This window comes from Scyliorhinus canicula, chromosome 18, assembly GCF_902713615.1.
Source record: "Scyliorhinus canicula chromosome 18, sScyCan1.1, whole genome shotgun sequence".
NCBI lineage: Eukaryota > Metazoa > Chordata > Chondrichthyes > Carcharhiniformes > Scyliorhinidae > Scyliorhinus > Scyliorhinus canicula.
Genome location: NC_052163.1, coordinates 48267971 through 48289945, shown reverse-complemented (window position 1 = coordinate 48289945; position 21975 = coordinate 48267971). Strand labels below are relative to the sequence as shown.

The 21975-nt window shown below is 43.3% G+C and overlaps 1 protein-coding gene across 1 annotated transcript in view; it reads left to right on the top strand.

Moving 5' to 3' along the window:
• The window catches only part of tbcd (tubulin folding cofactor D), a 345114-nt gene that overhangs the window by 44276 nt on the left and 278863 nt on the right, over positions 1–21975 (top strand). Inside the window, exons 8-11 of the mRNA XM_038777737.1 lie at positions 5384–5429; positions 11193–11325; positions 12023–12180; positions 14936–14996. Coding sequence (XP_038633665.1) covers positions 5384–5429; positions 11193–11325; positions 12023–12180; positions 14936–14996 — 398 coding nt within the window. The remainder of the gene's footprint in view (positions 1–5383; positions 5430–11192; positions 11326–12022; positions 12181–14935; positions 14997–21975) is intronic.

Here is a 21975-nt window from a genome sequence, read left to right as displayed (position 1 = left end):
TGTAGTTTCTTTATCTGGAAAAGAGTTGCCTCAAGCTGGTGTTTAAGCTGCCACAGGCTTTTGTATTTCAACCGCCTTGTCTTGCTGTGAACCCTTTGTGGGATTTTCCCCTTACATTTGACATCTCAGGTTTTGCCAGACTTCCATGGTCCAAATGACATATTTTCCCACATTTCTTTACAGTCGCAACTATTCTTTGCAGTCTGCCTCCATAACCTGACTTTTTTGTCTATCCAAAATCTGTCTAATACTGCTTTGAAGAAATTCAGTTACCCAGCCTTCAATGCTTTTTGGGGAAAATTATTTCACATTCCAATAACCCTCTGAGAGAGACAATTTCTCCTTATCTCCATCTTAAATGATAGACATCGTATTCTTAAACTGTGTCCCCAAGTTCCGGGGTGAAATTCTCCCATCTGGGGACGAAGTCACGTGGCAAGAGCGAGACCGTGGAGTGTTTCACGCCAGTGGGAACATGGAGTGTATCCTGCTGCAGAGGCCAGCAGGAGAAGATACTCTTCTGGTCGTGACCTCTTTAATTATGCAACTGGGTGTTTTACACTTCATTCCGGTGCCGGGCAGGCCTGAGGATGCATAGTCCTCCACCTATTGGGGTGGTCGGGCCTTCATCTGTATCCCATTAGAGGGATGCAAATGTGTTTGACACTGGCGTCAAGCGGGTTTCCCAATCCGCCATGGCGGGAACGAGACAAAAATTCCGCTGTAAATTCATGCAGGCGTGAATCCAAATTTTGGGGCCTTGCACCGAATTCTCCAGCCCACCCCCGGCCCAACATTGAATCTGCAGGCAGGGGCTTGGCTGAATTCTCCCAGAAGGCCTGACCATGCACACCCTGATTCTCTGCAGCACCAGAGGGAAAATGCACCAATGCAAAACATGTCTGGAACAACATGACATGCAGATGCGGGACACACCTGAACACTGCCTCCAGGGTGCAACCCTGATGCACCATAGCAGTGGGTGGGAGGCGGGAGGGGGGTGGGGTAACATCTACAGGTGGACCCTCCAGATTCAGTGTCCTGGAGAGGGCTCACCTTCCACCCTCAATGTTTCTGGAGTTCCATCTTCATTTTCAGAAGGTTTTCTTCAATAGTGATGGTTGGTGTCTTTTTAATATGGCACCCAGATAGGACGTGCAATTAATGAGGTAAGGACTGGAAGATTTGGTGTGTTTTCCCACTGGTCTCCGCAGTAGGAAACACTCCATGTTCCCGCAACTGCCACGGAACTTAGTTCCCAGATGGGAGAAATCCATAGTTTCTCCAGCAATTGTAAACAAACATCCTCTCAGTATGTACCCTTTCAAGCCCTCTCAGGATCTTAAATGCGTCAATACGATCACCTGTCATTCTTCTAAACTCCATTGGGTATAGGCCCAACCTGATCAACCTTTCTTCATAAGATAAGTCCCTCACCCTAAGAATGAATCGAGAACGATCTCTTCACTGCTAATGCAAGTATCTATTTTTTCAAATAAGGAGACCGATACTCTACACTACTGTAAAAGTGATCTCACTAAAGCCCTGTGCAGCTGCAGTAAAACTTCCTAGAACAATCCTAGCTTCCCTGGTTTCTTCACAGACTGAAGTTCTACATTCCCAGTATCGTTTTCTTCAAGGGACATGATGTATAATTTCTTGTACCATCTATTTCCCAAACCCTCAGGCAAAACCTTGTTGACTGATGACATGCATCTTTCACCTTTAAGGGAGTGTATCTTCAGCTGCTGTCAATCATTTTCTACCTTGACAGGGTATGTGCTGGGACCACAACTTTTCACAAAATACATTAATGATCTGGAAGAAGGAACTGAAGGCACTTTTTCCAAGTTTGCAATTGATACAAAGATCTGTAGGGACAGGTAGTATTGAGGAAGCAGGGAAGCTACAGAAGGATTTGGAGAGTGGGCAATGAAGTGGCAGATGGAATGCAATGTGGAAAAGTGTGAGATTATGCATGTTGGAAGGAGGAATGGAGGCATAGACTATTTTCTAAATGGGGAAATGCTTAGGAAATCAGAAGCACAAAGGGGCTTGGGAGTCCTTGTTCACGATTCTCTTAAGGTTAACGCACAAGTTCAGTCAGCAGTTAAGAAGGCAAATGCAATGTTCGCATTCACGTCAAGAGGGCTAGAATACAAGATCAGGGAGGTACTTCTGAGGCTGTATAAGGCTCTGGTCAGACCCCATTTGGTGTATTGTGAGCAGTCTTGGGCCGAGTATCGAAGGAAGGATGTGCTGGCCTTGGAAATGGTCCAGAGGAGGTTCACAAGAATGATCCCTGGAATGAAGAACTTGTCGTATGAGGAACGGCTGGGGACTCTGGGTCTTATCTCGTTGGAGTTTAGAAGGATGAGGGGGGATCTTATTAAAACTTACAGGATACTGCGAGGCCTGGATAGAGTGGACGTGGAGATGATGTTTCCACTTGTAGGAAAAACTCGAACCAGAGGACACAATCTCAGACTATAGGAACAGTCCTTTAAAACAGATGAGGAGGAATTTCTTCAGCCAGAGGGTGGTGAATCTTTGGAACTATTTGCCGCAAAAGACTGCGGAGACCAAATCATTGAGTGTCTTTAAGACAGAGATAGATAGGTTCTTGATTAATAAGGGAATCAGGGGTTATGGGGAGAAGGCGGAAAAAAATAACAGCCATGATTGAATGGCAGAGAAGACTCGATGGGCCGAGTGACCTAATTCTGCTCCTCTGTCCTATGGTCTTGGATGATTTATTAATCCCATGATTTACAGACAGTCAGCAAGCAACAGGGAAGAGATCAGATGTACTTAGCCTCCCAGTAAATCTATCTGTATCTTTTCTTATCTTTGAAGAAAGAACCCATGTTATTGTTTCATCAATCTTTGTATGTGATTGGTACATTTATGTCGAGGAAGAAGAATGTAACATTTACCTGAACTTGTATAAAAGGAATGCGTGCCAAAGCCCTGCTGCCATCAGTTATTACAAATCAGTTACTCGTACACCTCCATTTCATCTCAATTTTATGGAGATTGTCTGAATTAAAATTAAATGTTTAACATAAAACAGGAATTAGCACCTAAGGTAAGGACTATGGTAAGCAGTTACCACGAGATTTGGCCCAGGCGCCACTTTTTCTAAATTAGGAACTCTCTAATTATCTACTTATTCCTACCAGTCTTGGAAGCTTATTGATATTTAACTGGGTCACTCCATTCCTTTTGTGTTGCACATGGTGAATTGGGAGACTGAATAGTCTGGTTTAAATATGATCAGAGGTTATATTAATGTCGTCTGAAGTATCACATTTCATTGTGATATTTTGAACCGGCATGAAAAACAGGAAATCGATCTGTGTCAAATGACATTACTATGTTAGCACAGTTAACCCTAAAGGAAATTCATTTTTTATAGTTAAAAACCGAGCTGATTTATCTAGTCAGAACTCAGATGACAAACTATCCATGTATAATTTTATTGCATATTTGCGAGTATACGTTTTTGTTAATTATTTCTATAGATCAGGAAATTTTAGTCCTGAAATACCTTGTGTAAGTTATCAACTTAAGAGGAACAATGGTACTTGTGCACTGCATTCTTTTACAGAACAGGTGCATAGCCTTGGGTTTTATTTCCCCAATCCATACCTGTAATTATGTTTGTCATTGCAAATTACAAACACCTATTATACTGAACTATTTACCTGGGTGTGGTTAAATTTTGGATAGTTTGTTTCAACTTCTGTGAACAAGTTTCTTAGCAAACATTTTTGTTCGTATTTGTTAAAATTGCATGTAAACTTGGCACTGAATGTTGAAAGGCACTTGGAAGTGACAGATGGAAACCAAACAAATATCCTGCCTTTCTTGTAAAGCCCTGCTTGAAACTTCCTTGATGTTTCAGCTTGTTTAGCCAGTGCATGGTTAAGCTACACTGGTTTTGGAAAGCAGCATCCTTGGTCCTAGCGCTCCTGTCTTATACGGAGGAAAGTTGTCTGTGGTTGCTACTTGTGGCCACTATCAAGTTACTCCTGCCGAGAGAGAGAGAGAGAGAGTGTGTGTGTGTGTCTCACTCTCTTGCTGGGTGAAGCAATGTCAGACCTGAAAATGATGCCCCCTGTGGTCAAATAATCAGTCAACATTTAATATCAGGGCTTACTTATAAACAGCTGTCCCAAGTGAGGACTCAATCTTTCATGGAGGAAGAAAGGGGAGCAAATTACTGGAAAGATTGCTAAACTTTTGTCTTCAACTCGCATTGCATCGTGTACTGATTCTGGAACCTTCATGTGACATTAAATACAACAGACAAAGCTGCCTATACTAAAGTGGATGAAGTTGTATTATGTATGCTCACGTTTTTAAAATGCTATTGGACAAGTAGCAAGTAATAATCTTTATTAATGTCACAAGTAGGCTTACACTAACATAGCAAGATTTACTGTAAAATCCCTTCGTCGCCACACTCTGGCACCTGTTTGGGTACACTGACAAATGCAAGTTGCTTTCTTTGTGCCAGTTTTTTCTGGGGATGGAAGAGAAATTGTTGATGATACTTTCAGTCCATTTCCTTCAATTCGTAGTTCAAATAGCAACAATAATGTTTGTCCCTCCTCCCCATTAGTAGTGGGTGTCTGGAACTCGCTGCCAGAGGGGGTGGTGGACGCAGGGACGACAGTGACGTTTCAGGGCCATCTTGACAAATACATGACTAGGATGGGAATAGAGGGATATGGACCCCTGAAGTGTAGAAGATTTTAGTTTAGTCGGGCAGCATGGTTGGCGCAGGCTTGGAGGGCTGAAGGGCCTGTTCCTGTGCTGTACTTTTCTTTGTTCTTTGGTTGTCTTTTGATGGCTCTCAAGCCAACATTATTTTATTTGTGAAGAAAATCCCTCCTAACCAGTTGCTGAATGCTAGTATTGATAGTCTAGAAAAAGCCAAGTTGTCTAAGGATGAGCTTATCGCCATCATATTAATACAAAAGACCAAGAAAAAGTTATTTTTAAATACTGAGGGTACCCAATTCTTTTTTTTTTCCAATTAAGGGGCAATTTAGCAATTTACCTACCCTGCACATCTTTTTTGGATTGTGGGGTGAGACCCATGCAGACACTGGGTGAATGTGCAAACTCAAAATGGACAGTGACCCAGGGCTGGGATCGAACCTGGGTCCTTGGTGCAGCAGTGCTAACCATTGTGCCACGATGCCGCCCTTACGCGTTAGTAGTATGTCGATGTGTTTAAATGAGGGCCACTAAGACCAATAAAAAGTATTCAGCAACCCTAGTCTTCTACTTGCTTCTCAAAACTATTTAATTAGCAGGTGGGGACTTAACTATGAAAATGTTAATAAAATATTATCTTTTCTTTTCTTCACAGGCTCAACTATTCAAACATGGAAAAAGAGATGACTTTTTACCCTTTGGTATGACGATATACTTTTTACATATATTTTAATTTAATCAGATAAGGAATTCACTTTGCTAAAATGAGGGAGGTAATCATAAGTTCATAAGGTATAGGAGCAGAATTAGGCCATTTGGCCCATCGACGCTGCTCTGCCATTCGATCATGGCTGATCTCATCCTGGCCATAACTCCACTGTCCTGCCCGTTTCGTCATAACCCTTCAACCTATGACTAATTAAAAATCTGTCTAACTCCTTTAAACTTGCTCATTGTCCAGCATCCACCGCACTCTGTGGTTGTGAATTCCGCAGATCCACAATCCTTTAGGAGAAGTAGTTTCTCCTCAACTCGGTTTTAAATTTGCGACCTCTTGTTCTAGAATGTTCCACAAGAAGAAGCATCCGCTCCACGTTTACTTTATCCATATCTTTTCTCATCTTGTATCCCTCAATTTGATATCTCCTTATTTTACTAAACTCTAGAGATTATGGACCTAAACTGTTCAATCTTTCTTCATATGACAAACCCCATATCTCTGGAATAAACCGTGGGCAGCACGGTTGCATCGTGGTTAGCACTATGGCTTCACAGCGCCAGGGTTCCAGGTTCGATTCCTGGCTTGGGCCATTGTCTATGCGGACTCTGCACGTTCTCCCCATGTCTGTATGGGTTTCCCCCGGTGCTCCGGTTTCCTTCCACAAGTCCCGAAAGGCATGCTTCTTCTGTGTACCCGAACAGGCGCTGGAATGTGGCGACTAGGGGCTCTCCACAATAACTTCATTGCAGTGTCAATGTAAGCCTACTTGTGACAATAAAGATTATTATAAAGATTGTTATAAACCTAGTGAACCTCCTCTGAATTGCCTCCAACGCCACTACATCGTTCCACAAATAAAGGGACCAAAATTGTGTACAATACTCCAGGTGTGGTCTCACCAATGCCTTGCATAATTGCAACAACACTTCCTTCCCATTATACTCTTCCCCTAGCTATAAATGCCAACATTGTTTGCTTTGTTTATTATCTCCTGTACCTGCATGCTAGTTTTCTGTAACTCTTGAGCGAGGACCCCCAGATCCCTCTGCAACGGAGCACCCAGAAGTCTCTTCCCGTGTAGATAATAAGTTGCCGTCCCATTTTTCCGACCAAAATGCACAACCTCACACTGATCCACGTTAAATTCCATCTGCCACATTTTGGCCCACTCTCCTTACCAACCCATATCCATTTGTAAAGTTCTTAGTTCCTCATTGCAAATTATTGTCCCACCTATTTGTGTATCATCTACGAATTTGGCATAAAACCTTCTATCCCTGTGTATAGGTCATTTATAGAGTTTGTAAATAGCTGGGGTTCAAGGACCGAACCCCGTGACACCCCACTATTTACACCTTGAATCCAGAAATGACCCATTTATCCCTCCTCTGTCTTCTGTCAGTAAGCCAGTCTTCTATCCAAGCTAATAAATTACCCCAAACCCCATGTGATCAAACCTTGTGAATTAACCTTCTGGGCGGCACCTTATCAAACACCTTCCGGAAGTCCATATATACTACATCTACAGGATCCCCATTATCCACTTTGCTTGTTACATCTTCAAAGAACTCTCGCAAATTCGGCAAACATGATTTGCCCTTCATAGAACCCTGCTGACTCCGATGGATAGCATTTTAACTTTCCAAGTGTCCTGATATTACCTCCTTGATAATTGATTCTAACAATTTCCCAACAACAGATGTTAAACTAACTGGTCTGTGATTTCCCACATTCTGCTTCCCTCCCTTTTTGAATAAGGGTGTTCCGTTTGCACTTTTCCAATCCACAGGACCCTTTCCTGTGTCCATGGAATTGTGGAATATTACAACCAATGGAACCATTATCTCTGCTGCCATTTCCTTGAACACCCCAGGATGTAGGCCATCAGGCCCGGGGGATTTGTCTGCCCTCAATCCCAACAGTGCGTTGAGTACCGTTTCTCTACTGATGTTGATTGTTCCAAGTTCCTCGCTTTCTAGTACCTCTGAATTGTCTGTTGCTATAGGAGTGGTCCTCCACAATGAAAACTGAGGCAAAGTTTTGACTTAGCAACTTTGCCATTTCTGTGTTCCCCACCATTAACTCTCTGGTTTCACCTTCCAAGGGATCAACATTCACTTTAGTGACTCTCTTCCCATTTATGTACTTGTAGAAGCTTTTGCAATCCTTTTTGATAGTTTTCTTTCATAATCTACCTTGGCTCTTTTTATTACTTTTTCGTATCCCTTTGTTTATGTTTAAAAGTTCCCAATCTTCCAACCTGTCTCTGGCCTTTGCAATATGATATACCTTAATTTTTGTCCTTATATTGTCCTTGATCTCCTTGTTTAGCCATGGATGTTTTTTACCCCTCTTAACCAAATGTCTTCCCCTGTGGGATATATTTTAGTTGTGAGGAATTGAGTATTCCCTTAAACAACTGCCACTGCTCAACAGCTGTCCTACCTTTTAGCCTTCCTGCCCACTCTATTCAGACCAAATCTGTCCTCATGCCCATATAATTTCCTTTGTTTCATTCCAGAACGCATATGTGAGACTCCACTTTCTCAAACTCCAAACTGAATTTTGAATTCTACCACACTATGGTCACTACTCCCCAGTGGATCCTTAACTCTGGTGTCATTAATTAACCCCTCTTCATTACAAAATACCAAATTAAGAGTCGTCTCCCTGGTTGATTCCCCAAAATACTGTTCCATGAAACAATCTCTAATGCATTCAATGAACTCTGCCGCCAGGCTACCCTTGCCAATTTGATTCTTCTAGAGTATGTGCACATTAAAATCATCCATGATTATTGCCATACCTTTCTTACAGCCTGCAGTACATCCTGGTTTATACTATGCCTCACTGCAGAAGTACTGTTTGGGGACCTATAGATTACTCCTATCAAATACTTTTTTTTTTCCTTTTGATATTTCTTACTTCTACCCAGATTGATTCTACCTTTTGATCGCCAGTGCTTACGTCATTTCTCATTACAGCACTGATCCTTTTCCTCATCATCAGGGCTATGCCACCTCCTTTTGTTTTCAGTCTATTTTTCTGAAATACTGCATAATCCTTGGATATTGAACTCCCAGTCCTTGTCTCTCTCTAACCATATTTCAGTAATCGCCACCAAATCATTCCGTTTTGTTTCTATTTGCGCCGTTAACTCATTAAGTTTCTTCCGAATGCTTCATGCATTTAGATACAAAGCTTTAAAATTTGTTCCACAGATAAATTTCCTGACCCTTCTATAATTCCATGGTGTATAAAGGCATTCATTCACCCATTCTGTCCCTCACCTTTATTTTCTGGTAACCAGCTGTCACATCGCTAACCTGTACTTCACCTCCTCCTTTAATTTGGGTTTTCTAATTTCCCTGACAACTCCCTCATTCAGTTTAAAGCACTATCTACAGCCCTAATTACGCAATTTACTAGGACTCTGGTCTCAGCATGATTCACATGAAGGCCGTTCCATCAGAACAGCTTCCTCTTTCCACAGGACTGGTGCCAATGTCCCATGAATTCAAACCCATTACTCCCACATCAACCTTTGAGCCATGCATTTAACTCCTTAATCTTGTTGACCCTGTGCCAATTAGCTCATGGCTCAGGCAGTAATCCAGAGATTATTACCTTTTTGATTCTGCCTTTTAATTTAGCTCCGAGCTGTTGATAGTCCCTTAATAGAACCTCCTTGAGCAGGACCTATGGAGGTTAACACAAACTGAAAAATAAATTGCATAATTTTGGGTCTGTATTGCAGTTTGTGATTCAAGGTGAGGTTCCATGTGTGCTACACAAGTGTTCTTGAGTATGAAATAATGAACTCATTTTTTTCAGCTTTGCTCATTTAGTCAGTTTTCTGTTCCCGGATTCAGTAATTTCCTGTCCTATTCCTCGATTATTGCCAATGTTTCTGAAATTAGTTCTTTTTAACACATTTGTGGCACAACTTATGCTGCAATGGAAGAATATTACAATAAATTGTCCCAACAAGCATTAACTAATTTAATAATCTTTATTGTCACAAGTAGGCTTACATTAATACTGAAATGAAGTTACATTAACACTGCAATTAAGTTACTGTGAAAAGCCCCTAGTCGCCACATTCTGGTGCCTGTTTGGGTACACGGAGGGAGAATTCAGGATGTCCAAATGGCCTAAAGACACGTCTTTCGGGATTTGTGGGAGGAAACCGGAGAACCCGGAGGAAACCGACACAGACACAGGGAGAACGTGCAGGCGCCACACCGGCAGTGACCCAAACCGGGAATTGAACCTGGGATCCTGGCGCTGTGAAGCAACAGTGTTAACTTCGGACCCATTATTTATTAATACGTTCCGGTGCTGTTACCAATTCTCCTCCTCCTTCCCTCACTTGTATTATTTGCCACAATTGGTGTGCTAGTAGCTGACTAGCTCTATGAAGCTGAATTCCCCTTGGTTTTCTTGCTCTATAAAGCTGAATTTGCCTAGTAGTTTTCTTCGTTCTGCCAAGTGTTCCCTGGTAGGAGTCACAGTGCCACCGATCTACTTACAGAATTTTACCAATCAATTATTGTCTCTTTGATCTTTTCATCTTATCCCTATGTACTTTAAATGCAATGATTTCCCCTCATACCACTGCTTTCAATGATTCCCAGAATGTGGAAGGGGAGACTGCCCCATTTTGGTTAATTTCTATGTATTCCTTTGTGAGCAAAGTCATTTTTCCGCAAAACTTTTCATCAGCTAATAATGTAGAATCCTCCATGAGAGTCCTTGAGATTGACCTACTCTCTGCCTAATATCTACCAAATGTGGCGCATGATCAGAGATCACATTCGCCCCATATTCCATGCCAACTATTTTTGGGCACAGTAAGAAGTCTTACAACACCAGGTTAAAGTCCAACAGGTTTGTTTCAAACACGAGCTTTCGGAGCACGGCTCCTTCTTCAGGTGAAATCAGATTTCACCTGAAGAAGGAGCCGTGCTCCGAAAGCTCGTGTTTGAAACAAACCTGTTGGACTTTAACCTGGTGTTGTAAGACTTCTTACTGTGCTCACCCCAGTCCAACGCCGGCATCTCCACATCATAACTATTTTTGGGGAATTGAATTATTCGCTATTTTTAAAAAAATCTATACGAGAGTATACTTGGTGTACATGGGAGAAGTTTGAAAATTCTTTCCCTCCTGGATTTTTATATCTCCAAGCCTTTACTCCCCCATCTTGTCAATAAATATCCCTAGTTCCTTTGTCATTCCCGAGTTGATTAATGTTTTTGGGCAAGACCGGTCTCGTTGAGGATCCATTACACAATTAAAATCACCACCCATGATCAATTTGTGTGAGTCCAGGTCCGGGATGCTAGCTACCATTCATTTAATAAATTCCCCATCATCCGCATTTGGTGCATAAATGCTTATCACCAGTACGGAGACCCCTTCTAAGATTCCACTAACCATTATAAATCGACAATCTGGTTCTCGTACCTCCTTGGTCAGTACATATGATACCTTCTTACCAAATAAAATATTATAATGGCATTCTTAAAAAACAAATTGAGAGGGCAGGTTCAAATTAATTCTACAGCTGCTTGCGAGGCTTGCTTAAATCATAGAAATACTAGACCTGCATTGAGAAATTTGCCTGAAGTTGAATTGTGATTGATTGATATTCAAATAGGATTTTTTTTATCTCCAGTTAAACCAGCTTCAGACTGTAATTTTCACATTGTAGTTCATTAGAAATTGGTTTCTCCTCTAGCTCCCCCTGTATTGAAGTGCCTCGATGAACGCAACATTCCTGAGTGTAATCACACTATCCTACGCAAACTAGCCATTAAACTCATTCAAAGGTTGGGCCTTACATTTCTCAAGCCAAAGGTTGCCAAGTGGAGGTAAGTGGACCTACAAATCTAGATACATTGGTCAAAAATGCAGTCCTTGAATTGCACAACAGGTCAAAAAAAATTGATTATGCCATGGAATGGTCGATTAGAAATTGGTCTTGGTTCTAATTCCTCTCTCGCGTTCTTCATTTTGATGTACCCACCGGGTTTAGCTCACGTTGGTTTAGCACAGTTGGCTATATAGCTGGTTTGTGATGATGAGTGAGTCCAGCAGTGCGGGTTTGATTCCTGTACAGGCTGAGGTTATTCATGAAGGCCCCCCGCCTTGTCAACCATGTCGCTCGCCTGAGATGTAGTGATCCTCAGGCTAAATCACCACCAGTCAGCTCTCTCCCTCAAAGGAAAAGCAGCATGAGGTCATCTTGGACTGTGGCGGACTTTACCTTGCCACCAGGAATAGCACTGAGTAAAAGGTGAATCAACACCTTTTTTACAGTTTATCCAAATTTTGAGTACAAAACAATTTTATTCTTTGAATTTTGACTTTAGTATCAGATGTAGACTATCTGACGAAGGAGAAAAGATTTAAGTTGGAGACAAAAAAATTAGAATTTACTTCTAATTTTACTTGTAAACATTATTTGTAAACACAACTGAATGAACACATTCATAGTCTTTGATTTTTTTTGTTTGTTGCTTCATGTGTTCTTTTTACTTTAATACAAAATGTTGTTTTTATTTTTAGGTATCAACGTGGGAGCAGGTCTTTGGCACTTAACTTACAAATGGCAGGTCAAGGCCAAGCCACTAACAATTCATCTGTACAGAAAATGGAGTTAACAACAGAGGGTGATAATGATGATGAGGAATATGATATCCCTGGCGAGATAGAGAATGTAGTAGGTGTGTTTATGAAGAGTAAAGCATATAATGTTCAAAATGCTTATGGACTGCCACGTCCAACCATTTTAGACAGAACAGCTTGGATTAAGGTTTTTTGAATAAATGAACAATAGTTTAATAAACAGATTTTGTAATAACACTTGTTTTTCTCTATTAATTTGTTTTTTGGCTTGCAAATGTCTGACATGGTGATGGGGGAGGGATTGAGGCAATAGGAATAAAAATAGGCTGATGGACAATTGGCTTTAACTGCAAGGATCCATTTGGAACTCTGTCCTTTCAAGCAGAGTAGCTGAGCTATACAGACCGAGAATCCCAGCTTCAATACCCAACCTGTGCTGAGTTAGCTGCTCTCAGCAGGAATAGATGCAGAGATGTTGCATTTAGTGTCAGGGCCCTTCAATGAGGAAAGACAAACTGGGCAGAGTTTCCATTCATAATTGCTAGATGACGCCTTTTATTTAGTCTGTGTGTGTGAATGTGGAGTGAGATCATATTTGGGGTTGGCTATACTGCTCATTAATTAAACAGTCACTGCCAGACTTGCTCGTTATTGTTGAGATATCAGAAGCCTTGCTGGAACTGTATCCAAGTAGCAACATTTTTCAGGAAAGGAGAAATTGGTAAAAACATTGAAGAGTTTTTTTGTGTAAATTTGTTGTTAAGTTGAGGTATGTAGGTATTCAGTGTTAGAAAATGTATTTCAAGCACATGGTGATGGACTCCAAGGTCAGGATTAGCTCAGTTAGATGAACAGTAAAGCTCTCTGCAGTCTTATTCAATAGTGTGCTTATTCATCTTAAAACCTTGGAAGAGTTCTTGGAACTGCTTGAGGGTTTATGAGCTCTGACAGTTTACGGCTAACCAACCTACCACCTTTGAGTGACATTGCCAATTTAGTTGACTGGATTCAGTTGGCTAGAAACTGGATTGTGACTATCCAAAATCATTTTGCATACGGCAGCCAGCAGACACATGATTCGGTCATCCCATGTCAAAGCTGGATTTTACCTGACTTTCTGCAGGTGACATGTCAAAGTCTGACCAATCGCTTCATCTTGTATTCTGTGACCATTTTAAAACAAAAAATAAATGACACCTTTTTGAGATGTCGACCATTTTTGCGAAAGTGTTTAATTTGAAGAGACTTTGAAATGACTTTAATTTGGACCCAAAAGCAGTTACATGTTATATGCTGATTCCGTAGGCTGGTTGCTGCTTATTTTTTGGTAAGATTGATGGTTGGTGTTGAGTTTTGTATTTTTCCCCGAGATAAATTCGAAAGGGAGAGTAACATGACTGACTTAACAATGAAGTTTGTTTGTTTATGTAGTGGAAACTAATACTGTATGCCATGGTTATAGAACACATAGAATTTACAGTGCAGAAGGAGGCCATTCGGCCCATCGAGTCTGCACCGGCTCTTTGAAAGAGCATCCTATCCAAGCCCACACCTCCACCCTATCCCCATAACCCAGTAACCCCAACCAACACTAAGGGCAATTTTGGACACTAAGGGCAATTTAGCGTGGCCAATCCACCTAACCTGCACATCTTTGGACTGTGGGAGGACACCAGAGCACCCGAAGGAAACCGACGCACACACGGGGAGAACGTGCAGACTCCACACAGACAGTGACCTAAGCTGGGAATCGAACCTGGGACCCTGGAGCTGTGAAGCAATTGTGCTAACCACCATGCTACCGTGCTGCCAATTTGATTTGATCAAATTTGATTTGACCATGCCAATACCGTGCATTTGATTTTACCTCTGTTAATTTGAACACATCAAATAATCTCTCCTACATCATGTATATGAAATGAAATAACATACCATTGATGATATAATCAGTCACAGTGCAGCTAAAGTATCTTTTTATTTAATGAGGTGCTCGGTAGAGAAGATTTTCAAATGTATTTGAGGGAAAGGTACTTTCTCCTATTAAGTATTCTTTTTCCTTTGTTATTGTACAGATTTCTGAATTGTTGGCTCAATCCCTTGGAGTTGCTATATGCCTATTTTTATTAAATTGCCTCCCTATCTCACTTGAAAATGTTGACACCAGCAAGCAGATGACCCTTATTGCACTTTTGTGTGAGTTTGGATAGTTAATGTGCAATGTAGTCACAGAGGGTATCACAACCAAACCTGTTCTTGTTCTCTAACATTCAAGCAAGCAAACTGAGCAAGCTAAGGTTATTGGATACTGATGAGGATTATGATTACCCCTCATTTTCCTCTTCTCACAGAGCTGCTAAGGCCAATTGCAGCACCCGCTACTACCAAATGAACAATCAACATGGACTAGTACTTTTGCTTGATTTTCTTTTCAGTTTCATACTTAATCAGCAAACCAAGCAGATAAACTGGAGTTCTCCCTTTCGTAATTTGAATGTTTAGCTTATTTATGTTAATGTCCATCATGCACTGAACAATAACAGTCAAATTTCTAAAGTTTGTTTAATGATAAAAATCTGTCCTGGGTATAGAAGGGGTAAACACCTTCGAGTATAACTGCACTAAGAATTGGTGAACTGGTACTATAACTTTTTACATGGAAGGAAAAGATGCTTTTATGCCTACATGTGTCTGAAATGCTTATGACAGTTTCTAATTGTGTGAGCAAATAAATATGTTTTAAAGATGCATTTGGTTGTGTGGAAATGAATTGCGGGATATAGTCAATCAATGTAGCGATGGAAATTCCATTCCACAAATTGCTTGTTGTTCACTTTATTTGTGACCCTTTTCCAGAGCAACTGCTATTTGGATTGAAGGACAAAGATACGATTGTCAGGTGGTCTGCAGCAAAAGGGTAAGTAAGTTGTCCTGTATCAGCTTATAATTCCTATTCCATGTTCAGCACATAATTTTAATTCTATGGTGACTGCCTCAATTGGAAACAAGTGGCATTGGAGTAGTAACTGATTCATGTTATTTTTTTTAATAAACATTTTATTGAGGTATTTTTGGTTTCACAACAACAACAAAATAAACAATGGACATGAGTCTATAAACATAGTGCAAAAGCCTGCTTCCTCCCTTACAGGTCCCACCTTTATTAACCCCCAACTCTAAGCTAAACTAACCCCCACCCCTAGCCTTCTGCTGACGATTAATTTTTTCGCAAAGAAGTCAACGAACGGTTGCCACCTCCGGGCGAACCCTAACAATGATCCTCTTAAGGCGAACTTGATTTTCTCCAAACAGAGAAAGCTGGCCATGTCAGATAGCCAGGTCTCCGACTTCGGGGGAACATGACATCAGGAAACCCCTGCCAGAATCCCCTGAGCTTTGGACAGGTCCAAAACATGTGGACATGGTTCGCTGGCCCCCCGTGCACCTTGCACACCTATCTTCTACCCCAAAGAACCTGCTCATCCGGGCCACTGTCATGTGAGCCCGGTGAACGACCTTAAGCCGTATCAGGCTGATCCTGGCGCATGTTATGGACGCATTGACTCTACTTGACGCATCCGCTCAGAGATCATCCTCTATCTCTCCTCCTAACTCCTCTTCCCACTTGCGCTTCAGCTCCTCAGTCTGTGTATCCTCTGACGCCATGAGTTCCTTATGGATGTTAGAGACCTTCCCTTCTCCCACCCACACTCTGGAAACTACCCTATCCTGTATCCCCCTTGGTGGTAGGAGCGGGAAGGTTGAGACCTGCCTACATAGGAAGTCCCACACCTGCAGGTCCCTAAATTCATTTCTCCTCGCCAATCCAAATTTCTCCTCCAGCTCCCTCAAGCTAGGAAAGCTCCCCTCTATAAACATATCCCCCATCCTCTCAATCCCTGCCCTCTGCCATCCCCCGAAACCCCCCGTCCATCCTTCTCGAGGCAAACCGGTGATTATTACAAATTGGAGACCAGACCGATCCTCCCTCTGCTCCTACATGTTTCCTCCATTGCCCCCAGACTCTCAGGGTCGCCACCACCACGGGGCTGGTGGAGTACCGTGCCGGCGGGAACGGCAGAGGCGCCGTTATCAACGCCCCCAAGCTGTTGCCCTTACATGAAGCCGCTTTCATACGCTCCCGTGCCGACCCTCTCCCCATCACCTACTTAATCATGGCTATATTCGCCGCCCAATAGTAGTTATTGAGGTTTGGCAACGCCAGCCTGCCATCTCCCCGACTCCGCTCAAGCATCCCTTTTTTTACTCGCGGGGTCTTTCCCGCCCATACAAAGCCAGTGATCACTTTGTTAACACATTTTTAAAAAAGGACCGCGGAATAAATATGGGGAGACCCTGGAACACAAACAGGAATCTCGGAAGGACCGTCATCTTCACCGTCTGGACCCTCCCAGCTAATGACAACGGGAGCGCGTCCCATCTTCGGAAATCGTCCTTCATTTGGTCTACTAGTCGGGCCAGATTAAGTTTGTGCAATCGTTCCCATTCCCGCGCCACTTGGATGCCTAGATACCTAAAGCTTCCCCCTACCACTTCAAACGGCAGTTCCCCCAGTCGCCTCTCCTGTCCCTTTGCCTGGATCTCAAACATCACACTTTTCCCCATATTTAGTTTGTACCCCGAGAATTCCCCCAGAACCCTCATGATTTCTTACATCCCCTCTGCTGGGTCCGATACATACAGGAGCAGGCCCTATTTGTCCGTACGCTCGCCACAGGAGCCTGATACAGCAACCTGACCCAGTCAATAAAGCCCCGTCCAAATCCAAATGTCCCAGTACCTCCCACAGATATTCCCATTCTACTCGATCAAAAGCCTTCTCTGAGTCCATTGTGACCACTAGTTCCACCTCCCTACCTTCTGGGGGCATCATGATCACATTTAACAACCTTCTTACATTGGCCATTAACTGCCTTCCCTTGACAAACCCCGTCTGGTCCTCCCCAATCACATCCGGAACACAGTCTTCAATCCTAGAGGACAAAATTTTGGCCAGCAGTTTGGCGTCCACATTCAATAGGGATATCGGCCTGTTGGACCCAAACAGCTCCGGGTCCTTGTCCCACTTCAGGATCAGCAGGATCGTGGCCTGTGACATCGTCGGGAAGCACCCCCCTCTCCCTTGAGAAATTTCTTCAGCCAGAGAGTGGTAGGTCTGTGGAATTCATTGCCACAGAGGGCGGTGGAGGCCGGGACATTGAGTGTCTTTAAGACAGAAATTGATAAATTCTTGATTTCTCGAGGAATTAAGGGCTATGGGGAGAGCGGGTAAATGGAGTTGAAATCAACCATGATTGAATGGTGGAGTGGACTCGATGGGCCGAATGGCCTTACTTCCGCTCCTATGTCTTATGGTCTTATGGTCTCATTGAATGTCCTCATCAACAGCAGCTCCAATATCCCAGATAACTTTTTATAGAACTCCACTGAGTACCGATCCGGCCCCGGGGCTTTGCCCGACTGCATGGCCTTCAGCTCCTCCGCTATCTCTTTGATCCCAATCTGGGCCCCCAGCCCTCCTACCAGCTCCCCGTCCACCTCCGGGAAATTCAGCCCCCTTAGGAATTGCCTAATCCCCTCCGACCCAGGTGGGGGTTCCGACCCGTACAGCCGACTATAAAACTCCTTAAATGCCTTATTCACCCCTGCTGAGTCACCCTCCAGGTTCCCATCTCCATCCTTTACTTTCCCTATCTCCCTGGCTGCCTCCATCTTTCTAAGCTGCTGTGCAAGCATTCTGCTGGCCTTCTCTCCATGCTCGTAAATGGCTTTCTCAGCTGTTCTACCGCCCTTCCTGTGGTTAACAAGCTGAAATCCGCCTGTATCCTCCGCCGTTCCATTAAAAGCCCTGCCTCTGGGGTCTCTGCATACCTCCTGTCAACTTGTAGTATCTCCTTTACCAATTGTCTCTGCCCTATCTACCTTCTCCCTATGGGCCCATATTGAGATCAGCTCCCCTCTAACCACCGCCTTCAATGCCTCCCAGCCCACCGCTGCCAAAATTTCCCCTGTGTCATTGACCTCCAGGTAGTTCTGAATACATTTCCTCAACTGCCCGCACACCACCTCGTCCACTAAAAGTAACATGTCTGACCTCCAGTGCGGGCGCTGGTTACTGTCTTTACATCGTCCCAATTTGGCGCATACACTGCACCTGCACCCCCTCCAATTTCCCACTGACCATAATGTACCGGTGCCCACATTCAAAATGATTCTTCCTGCCTCAAACACCACTTGCTTGTTGATCAGGATCGCGACCCCTCTTGTCTTTGAGTCCAGTCCCGAGTAAAAATCCTGTCTGACCCAACCCAACCTTTCCTTAATCTAACCTGGTCAGCTACACTAAGGTGCATCTCATGCAGCATTACCACATCTGCCTTCAGTCCTCTCAAATGCACAAACACGCGTGGCCTCTTGACCGGCCCATTTAGCCCTCGTACATTCCAGGTGATCAGCCTAGTTGGGGGGCTTCCCCCCCCCCCCCCCCCCCCCCCGCCCACACAGTGACAGCACAAAATAAATCAACCCCTTTGATAAGCTCACCCCCCACTGCGCTTCCGTAAGCTAGCCCGCCCAGCTAGCTTGGTGGTCCGTGCCCCGGCGCAAGACATTCTCCCACCTATTGTTCCCTCCCCACCCCGGCCCACCCCACTCATGCATACATATTCAAATGAAAAATAATCCCAACACAATTGCCTGATAGAGAAAACAAAGCCCCCAGTTAAACAAAGAAAAGATCAAGCAAAAGATCCAGCATCTAGACAAACACACCTCCATCCCCCAACAGTGCAAATGCAAACTTTAACGCACTCAGCTCTGAAACTGGCTCCAGATCAATACAGAAGGCATTACAAATAATGTTTTGTAAAACGAAAAAAGAGTAACTTTTTTGAAAATAAACATTGCAGCAAAGTTCAAAGTTCTCAGGCCGACACCAGCCCTTTCCTTATTGCGAAGTCCAGCGCTTCCTCAGGCAACTCAAAAGATCGACTGTATCTGGTTAAACCCTGCTCTTCTCCTGGCCACCTCTGCACTCAAGTCCTGATAGATCCGCAGAATGCTGTTGTCTGCTTGGCCTACTGTAAAATACGCTCCTTATCCAAATACCCGTGGAATCTCACCACCATTGGCCTGGGGGGGGGGGTCTCCCATTTGCGGCTTCCTCGCGAGCACTCTGTGAGCCCTGTCCAAGGGTCGGGGGAACGCCCCATTCCCCAACAGCTTCTCGAACATGCCCTGTATGCCTCACCGTCCATTCCTTCGGACCCCTCCGGGAGCCCAGCGATTCTCACGTTCTGCCGGTGGTACCTGTTCTCTAGGTCCTCCAGGAGTCTTTTCTGCTGGTCTCTCAGCATCCCCACCTCCAACTCCACCACTGTTTGATGTTCCTCCTCGTCAGTCAGCGCCTTCTCTACTTTCTTGATCGCCCGATCTTGGGCATCCGATCTAAGCTCCAGCCACGCAATTGCCTCTTTAATCGGGTCCAAGCAGTCCTGCTTCTGCTTGGCGAAGCCCTCCTGGATAATTTGCATCAGATGCTCCGTTGACCGCTGGGTCGACAAGCCAGAGGTCCAGTCTTCTGCCATGCTTCCTCCCGGTGCAGCTTCAGCCCAAGCCTTCTCTGTCCGTCTGTTTCTACCTTTGCTGGCACTTCTAGTCCTCCTCTCCATACACCAATGTGGGATTCCAGTATACAATTGGCTCTGTCATCGATTTTCTAATCAAGTCCGGTAAAAAATTCATCAGCAAATACAACAAAGTTTTCCAGGAAGATTTAGGTCAACCCTGATGCCACACCTAAATATTTTGGAACAAGATCAGTTCTATACTCACGATTGGAAAATGTGGAGACTGAATTTGGGTGCCTGCAAAATCTAGGCACAATACAGTCAGGTAAGCTGTGCCTGTCGTCCCTGCGCTTAAGACAGACTAATCAGTCCACCTCTGTAGAGATTATAAGCTAACAGGTCAATCAGGTTTTCAAGCTAGATAGATACCACATGCCTTGAATCCAAGACTTGTACACCAAGTTAGCAGGTGGCGAGACTCACTAAATTAGATATGAGCCATGCCTATTTTCAATTTGAATTAGACAAGCCTTCCCAGAAAAATGTTACAATCAACCCACACAAAGGTCTCATCAGTGTGTGCCATCTTCCAGCGGATCATGGAGAACATAGTCCAAGGGTTACCCAAAGTGGTGGTGTACTTGGATGATATCCTGGTCATGGGGACTTCAGAATGAGATCCCCGGACAAACCTAGAAGAGGAGATTCTTGAGAGCTGGATGCATCTGAAGAGGGAAAACTGTTGTTCAAGCAAATGAAGTGAGCTACTTGGTTTATCGGGGGGATACAAAATGTTTACATTCGGCAGAGGACAAGGTAGAGGCCATCAAGGAAGCACCAGCTCCAAAAAACACCACGGAGTTAAAATCCTTCCTGGTATATTAGTAAATTATTACAAGGAATTTATCCCAAAATTGTTCTCCTTACTGACCCCCTTGGAAATCCTTTATGGAAGTACCAAAGATGGCCTTGGAAGATACCACAGGTAGAAGCTTTCAATAAAGTTAAACAGCAATTGCTGTCATCCGAATTATTGACCATTTTGACTCCTTGCCACTTAGTCTCCCTGCCATTTAGTTTAAAGCCCTCTGTTCAGACCTATTGCTGTGATTCATCAATATATTGGTCCCATCAAGGTTCAGATGTAGGCCTTCCCAACATATAGTTCCCACTTTCCCCAGCACTGGTGCCAGTGCCCCATGAATTGAAGCCCATTTTACCCACTCCAAGCATGACTGGTAAACCTAGAAAGTGTCTGCATTCAAGCAGGTGGACAGCACTTAAAAAGGTAGCCTGAAGAGGTAATGCACAAAATCTCTTGCCACTCAGGAAATGCCTCTTGACTATGAAAAGAATAACATGCTGGAGGTGTCAGTTACATGAGGAAATCAAAATTTCGAGTGAAGCCTTTTAACTGCAAAGGCTTGTTCACATGTTCTGAATAGTTAACCTCACCTGGAGAGATTCTCACAATTGTGCCTAAGAGGCATCATTGAGTAACTACCTTCAAAGGTTTGGGATGGGTGAGTTATTTGACTAAAGCTATTAGTGAATCAGTTTAAATGTTGCTTTGCTGACTAAGCAGAGAATGTTTTATTGGAAGAAAAGTGGGCTCACATTTACTGTTTAAAAAAAAAAGAATTAGAAGGTTGACCATGAGGTGTATCATATATGAGCCCAACATCAACACGTGCACTTTTCATTTCTTTCTCCTTTTACCTAGGCCACTGATGCAAAAAGGAGCAATATGAGAGCAGTTAAAATAGCTAGAACTGGATATAAATAGTTGAAAATTAGACCCGTTTATGAACATCTGCACTACATTGCTGACTGTGTGAAATATGAGTTGAAGAAAAATATTCACTCCTTTGACAGCAGCTTTCAAAACCGTGACCTCTACCACCGAGAACAGGGATGTCCAAGCTTTTTGCATGAGAGACCACATGTCAATTTTTTTATCACTCTGGATCGATGAACAAATTTCAGAAAGATTTGGTTTGGCACAACATTAAAAGGTTGAGATATGAAAGAAAAAAAACAACAACTTGCTGAGCAAAAAAAAATGTCAAAGCAATAAATTGAGAATTTTTAAAAATGAGTAGCGAGAAAAGATGACCATTAGAGTGTGTGTTTCCTGCTCACTGCCAATCTCAGGGTGCTCACCCACATCAACGATTTGAGTGGGGGAGGTCACATGATGTGAACGCAGGAAGCAATTGCGTTTTTGCAAAACCCGGCTCTGCTCATCATTTAATCTGTTGTTTCATCCTGGTGCATATTTCATACTTATAGGGCTACATGGCTTGC